Genomic DNA, 5,784 nt, shown 5'->3' with positions numbered 1-5,784 from the left:
ACCCATTCCAATCGGGTTCTTCGTCGAAAGATCCTGCACCACACAGTAATCACGGTAAAAGGTAACCGAACAATTAAATTTGTTAGTTAGTTGACTGATGGATAAAAGGTTGAAGTTGAAAGAAGGAATGAGCAAAACATCCGAAAGGGTGATTTGGTCATTGAGACGAGAAGTGCCAGTGTGTGTTACTTCAACAGTGGTGCCATCGGCCAAAGTAATGGGTTGGACAGGTGTGGAGGGCTTGTTGTGGGAGGTAAGTATTGCCTCTGGAGAGGCAATATGGTGGGTGGCTGTTCGGATTTTGCCGACGATGCCGATGATGAGAGAAAACCGAGAGCATTACCTGCTAATTAGTTTGCTGCTAAATGTGACATTGATTGTGCAGGCTTCAGATTCTGCAGGAGGTGGAGCAATTGCTCGTACTGTTCGGAAGTCAAGGTGGTGGTGGAAGTGTTGCCTGCATTGGTGGTTGTGGTTGGAGCATCCTTGGCAGCTTTGGGTTTAGAACCAGATTTTCTATTGAACTTGTAGTGAGGCGGATAACCGTTTAACTTGTAACATACATCTCGCGTGTGACCTAGGATGTTGCAGTAAGTGCAACGCTCCTTAGGTTTCCATTTGTTGTCGGTGGGGCGTGGTCGAGATGCTAGGAATCCTTTTCTGTGGTCGCGGGTTCTTGACTGACAAGAAGTGTTGAAGTATTCTCAGTGGGAGGTGAGAATGTGGGCTGATGAAGTAGACGGTGTGCTTCATCTTGCAGGGTCAAAGAGTAAGCCCGTGCGACGGATGGCAACGGATCCATCAGGAGGAGTTGGTTGCCAACATGTGAGAATGAGTACTCATTCAGAGCCATGAAGAACTGCATCAATTGCTCCCATTGTTGGTAGGAAATAAACGCTTTCGAGGCTCCGCAGGTGACAAGCACTCTGGTTCACAAAGTTGGATAGCTCGTCCCACAGGGCCTTCAGTATGTGTTGGCGCAATGTGGCAATTGATCTCTGAAGTTGGTATATGCATGGTCCATTACTCAGAGAAAACCGATCCTTGAGATTGATCCAGACATCTGAAGCCAAAGTTGTATAAAGGACTGAAGGTGCCAGGTCTCTGTGCAATGAGTTGAGAAGCCAGGATAGAACCATATTGTCCACCCTCTTCCATGCCGAATACAGGGGATCTGCGATTGCAGGTTGCTTTATAGTACCGTTGACAAGCCCAAGTTTGTTTTTAGTAGATAATGCCATAGTCATCGCCCATTTCCAGGTGACGTAATTGTCACCAGTGAGAGGAGAGGTGATCAGCATCATTCCTGGGTTATCTAATGATGTAGGTAGTAGGACTTGAGATGTCGTCAGTAGGAAAACTAGGGCTGATAATCGATGCAAGGATCTCCATGGCTCTGATTCCATGAAGAATGGTAAAATCAGAATGATTTAATATTTGTCGTGAAGGATTCCATGCGTACTCGTAACAGGGTTCAAATATATATATATATATATATATATATATATATATATATATATATATATATATATAAGCGGGGAGCCTGCAATCCACATCATTTATTAAGGGAAAGTTAAATAATAGAAATTGTTACTAAAATACTTCTTATAGTTTCATGGATTTATTAAAATCAATTTTATAATTAGCATTTTACTAAAACACCACTTATAATTTGCAATGGATATAATCAATCTTCCATTAGATGATAATGGAAAATGATAGTATTGACCCTAATGTTCATTTAAATAAATTTAATCAAAAGAAAATAAAAAAAATACTATTTTTGCCCTTAATAAGACAGGAACAACTACTCTATTGGCTATATTTGGTCGATTTTCTTTCTATACAAAAAAGTGTTAAGGGTATTTTTGGAATAAAAAATCATGGGTCTAATGGCAAAACAAACACTCCTAATGAAAGGTTGATTAAGTAAATAAATTGTAAAATATATGGGATGTTTTAGTAAAATGAAAACTATAAGCTAATTTTAAGTAAATGTGTAAGGTGTGTATGAATGGCAACGAGGCGGGGATCATATTCCTTGTCCCTGACCCCAATTATGAAATTAACCCCCATCCCTGATCCCCAACAGGAATGGGTTCCCCGTGGGGACCCAAATCCTCAAAATGTTTTCAGATAATAGTATTTTTTTAAATAAATTTATTTAAAATAAATAAAAAATTAAATTATAAGTAATGTTTTAAATATGTTTTGATATATATATATATATATATATATATATATATATATATATAATAGTATATTTCATATAAATAACATTCAATATATATATAATCAAGGTCAGGGTGGGGCAGGGACCTCCTTGTCCCTGTCCTCGCCCCACCAAAACAATCCCCATCCCCAGACCCATCGAGTTGGGGAAGTTGGTCCCCGTCGGGGATGGGGAAAATTGCCACCCCAAAAGGTGTGTTCTAGTAAATGACCCTAAAAGAAACACATAAGAGTATACAATTGTTTTATATTTTCAACTTTTTAAATAATTAATAATTATTCATATTTTATATACTACATTTAATAAATTTTTTATAAAACAAAAATAACAATAATTAATTTTAGTTAATTTTATTCATCAAACTGATGAAACCAACCAACCCGTTCAACTCGACTTGAGTTGCTTGGTTTTCTAGTATTTTAGGTCGGCTTTGGTTAAAAAATTTTCCAATTCGACCAAGTTGGATCAATTTCACTTTGGCCATTTGTAAACCGACTAAAATCGAATGAACTAACCATAGATAGATATTAATATTTTATATTTTAAATATAATTTTTAATATGGAAAAGTGGGAAATTTCCCATATTTCTTAGTCTAAAATGTTTTATATCATAAATCTAATTTTTAAATTTAGTTTTTTAATAATTGCACTATAATTTTTAAAATTAAATTAAATTTGTAAGTTTAAATCTATTGAACCGACTGACTAAACCAAAAAATTGATCCAAACCGTTACAACTTGAGTGGGTTCGATTTCACTAAAGGTCAATCGGTTTCAACTTACCAACTCCCCAACCTGACCAAGCCAATTTGGTTGGCCAAAAAGCCTACGACCGAACCGAACCAACTCAGAAGCACTCATAATTTCAGCTAAATTAAAAGTCTCATCTCTGAGTAATAAGAAAAGTTTAATCTTCAATAATTATTGAAAAATTATAGTGAAAATACACAATTATTGAAAATATATTGATAATGAAAAAATGCAATAATTACAAAAATACAAATAAGTACTAAAAATATATTAACTTAGTCAATAAATAGTATAATCTCAAATAATAGTTTAATCTCTAACAAAAATTAATCAATAAGTTATAACAAAAATATAATAAATACAACAAATTAAATTTAAAAATTTCAATAATAGTATTTTAATCTCCAATAATTATTAAAAGTTTTCTATTAAATAGAAAAACAAAATAAATTTATACATAATCATTGAAAATACATTTATCACAAAAAATATAATTACTAAAGTGCAATAAATATTAATTTTAGTATATATAATTATATAATAAAATCTACCCTATAGTTAAAATTTTACTAAAACTCGGGAGTGTCGGGGCTTTTGGCAATGAGTACACCACAATTTATCTTTGTCATCCATTTTTTTCTGAAGATCTCCTTTCCTGGAAGAATTTCCCCCACTAGTAGTAACACTCCCTTTCGCTGCCAACACAATTGCATCTCCACCAGAACTGGTCAATGAACCGTCTCTCTTCCCCTTGGCCTTACCCTCTCTGATGTTTTACATATTCCAAAATTTCCCATTAATTTGTTCTCTGTTAGTAGTGTTACTAATTCCTTAAACTGTTTAGTGACCATTTTCCCTTCTTACTGTGTGATCCAGGATATGGCCTCGGGGAGGACGATTGGTAGAGGATGTATGGTTGATGGACTTTACATGCTGGAGAATAAGGTTGGTCTTCATGTTACAGAGTCTAAGAGTCAGTCTTGTAAGAGTCAAGTTTATTTATGGCATTGTTGCCTTTGTCATTTCTCTTTTGAGTCTTTGAAAGTGGTGTTTCCAGATCTGTTTAAGTCAGTGTCCATTTCAGATTTTTCTTGTCAAATGTGTCAATTGAGTAAACATTATAGAACTCATTTTCTTCCAAAAAATAGTAAATCTGAATTTCCTTTTCACATTGTTCATTCTAATGTGTGGGGCCCTGTTACTTTACCATCTGAGAGTGGTTACAAGTATTTTATTACCATCATTGATGATTATTCTAGATATACTTGGGTATATCCCATGCGAACCAGGGAGAAAGTACCAAAAATTATCCAAGATTTTCAGTGGATGGTCTTCACTCAATTTCAAACTGAAATCCAAAATTTTCAGTCAGATAATGCAAAAGAGTATTTTCATAGTGATCTCACGGAATTCTTTGCTTCGCGTGGTTCACTTCACCGTATCTCTTGTGCCCGAACACCACAACAAAATGGTGTTGCTGAACGAAAGAACCGACATCTCCTTGAAGTGGCCTAGGGTTTACTACTCCATATGAATGTCCCCAAACGTTTTTGGCTTGAGGTTGTCCTTTGTTCTACCTACCTCATTAACCGTATGCCCTCTCGTTGGTTAGAGTGCAAAGCCTCACATCAGGCTCTCTTCCCTAAGGCCCCCCTTCTTTCCATTCCTCCTCGCGTATTTGGTTGTCAATGCTTTGTCCAAAATCTATCTCCCACTCGTGGTAAATTGGATTCTTGTGCTACTCCTTGCATATTCCTGGGGTACTCCTTTACTTAGAAGGGATACCGTTGTTTTGATCATGTTTCTCGGAAATTCTATGTTTCCATGGATGCCTCTTTCTTTGAGAATGAGCCTTTTTTCCCTATTTCTCCTCAGGGGGAGTGTAGGAATGAGGAGAAACTGGTTCAGCTCCCTCCTCTTCCTGATCCTCCGCTTTTTCATGTCTTCTTCCGTCGTCACAAAGGCCAACCAAATTCAAGAGCTGTGGAGAATCTAGAAGTTGTACCTCTAGTGCCATCAAACTCCCCGGGGGCAGATCATACTCACTTAGGTACCTTGATTTCCAATGATGTCCCTAAACCCATTGCAATTGATACCTCTATTGCTAATGACCTTGACCTTCCTATTGCTCATAGGAAAGGTGTTAGATCATGCACCACTAAACACCCAATTTCCAACTTTGTTTCCTATGAAAACATTTCACCCTATTTTCGTGCATTTCTTACTTCCATTGACAGTGTCCCTATCCCTAAGAATGTGGCAAACGCTCTTTCAGTACTTGAATGGACAGATGCCATGAAGGAAGAAATTAATGCCCTTCATAAAACGACACATGGGAACTTGTAGATCTTCCTAAGGGAAATGATCCAGTTGGATGTAAATGGGTGTTTACCGTCAAACATAGGGCTGATGGCACGGTGGAGAGGTATAAAGCTCGTTTAGTGGCAAAGGGATTTACACAAGTGTATGGAGTTGATTATGCAGAGACTTTTGCTCCTGTTGCCAAGATGAACTCCATTAGAGTTCTATTCTCTCTTGCTGCTAACCTTGACTAGTATCTACATCAGCTTGATATCAAGAATGCATTCTTGAATGGTGACCTTGAAGAGGAAGTTTACATGATACAACCCCCTGGTTTTAGGCTCAAGGCAATGAACAGAAGGTGTGCAAGTTGAAGAAGTCTTTATACGGGCTGAAATAATCACCAAGAGCCTGGTTCAGCAGATTCCATGTTGCGGTTCAGCTGAAAGGATACAAGCAATGTCAATCTGATCACACACAGTTTGTGAAAAGAGGAGAA

General features: G+C 36.9%; 1 protein-coding gene across 1 annotated transcript; it reads right to left on the bottom strand.

The window, feature by feature from the left end:
- Positions 1–839: 839 nt before the first annotated feature.
- On the bottom strand, positions 840–1,301 carry LOC148790725 (uncharacterized). The gene has a single exon (XM_088890342.1). The coding sequence runs from the start codon at positions 1,299–1,301 to the stop codon at positions 840–842; it is 462 nt and encodes a 153-aa protein (XP_088746468.1).
- Between the last annotated feature and the right edge of the window lie 4,483 nt (positions 1,302–5,784).

The sequence above is a fragment of the Nelumbo nucifera genome, chromosome 6 (assembly GCF_055504915.1).
Source record: "Nelumbo nucifera cultivar China Antique chromosome 6, China Antique-T2T, whole genome shotgun sequence".
NCBI classification, from domain to species: domain Eukaryota; kingdom Viridiplantae; phylum Streptophyta; class Magnoliopsida; order Proteales; family Nelumbonaceae; genus Nelumbo; species Nelumbo nucifera.
Note: the sequence above shows the minus strand (reverse complement) of the source record. Positions and strands in the feature narration are given on the sequence as shown.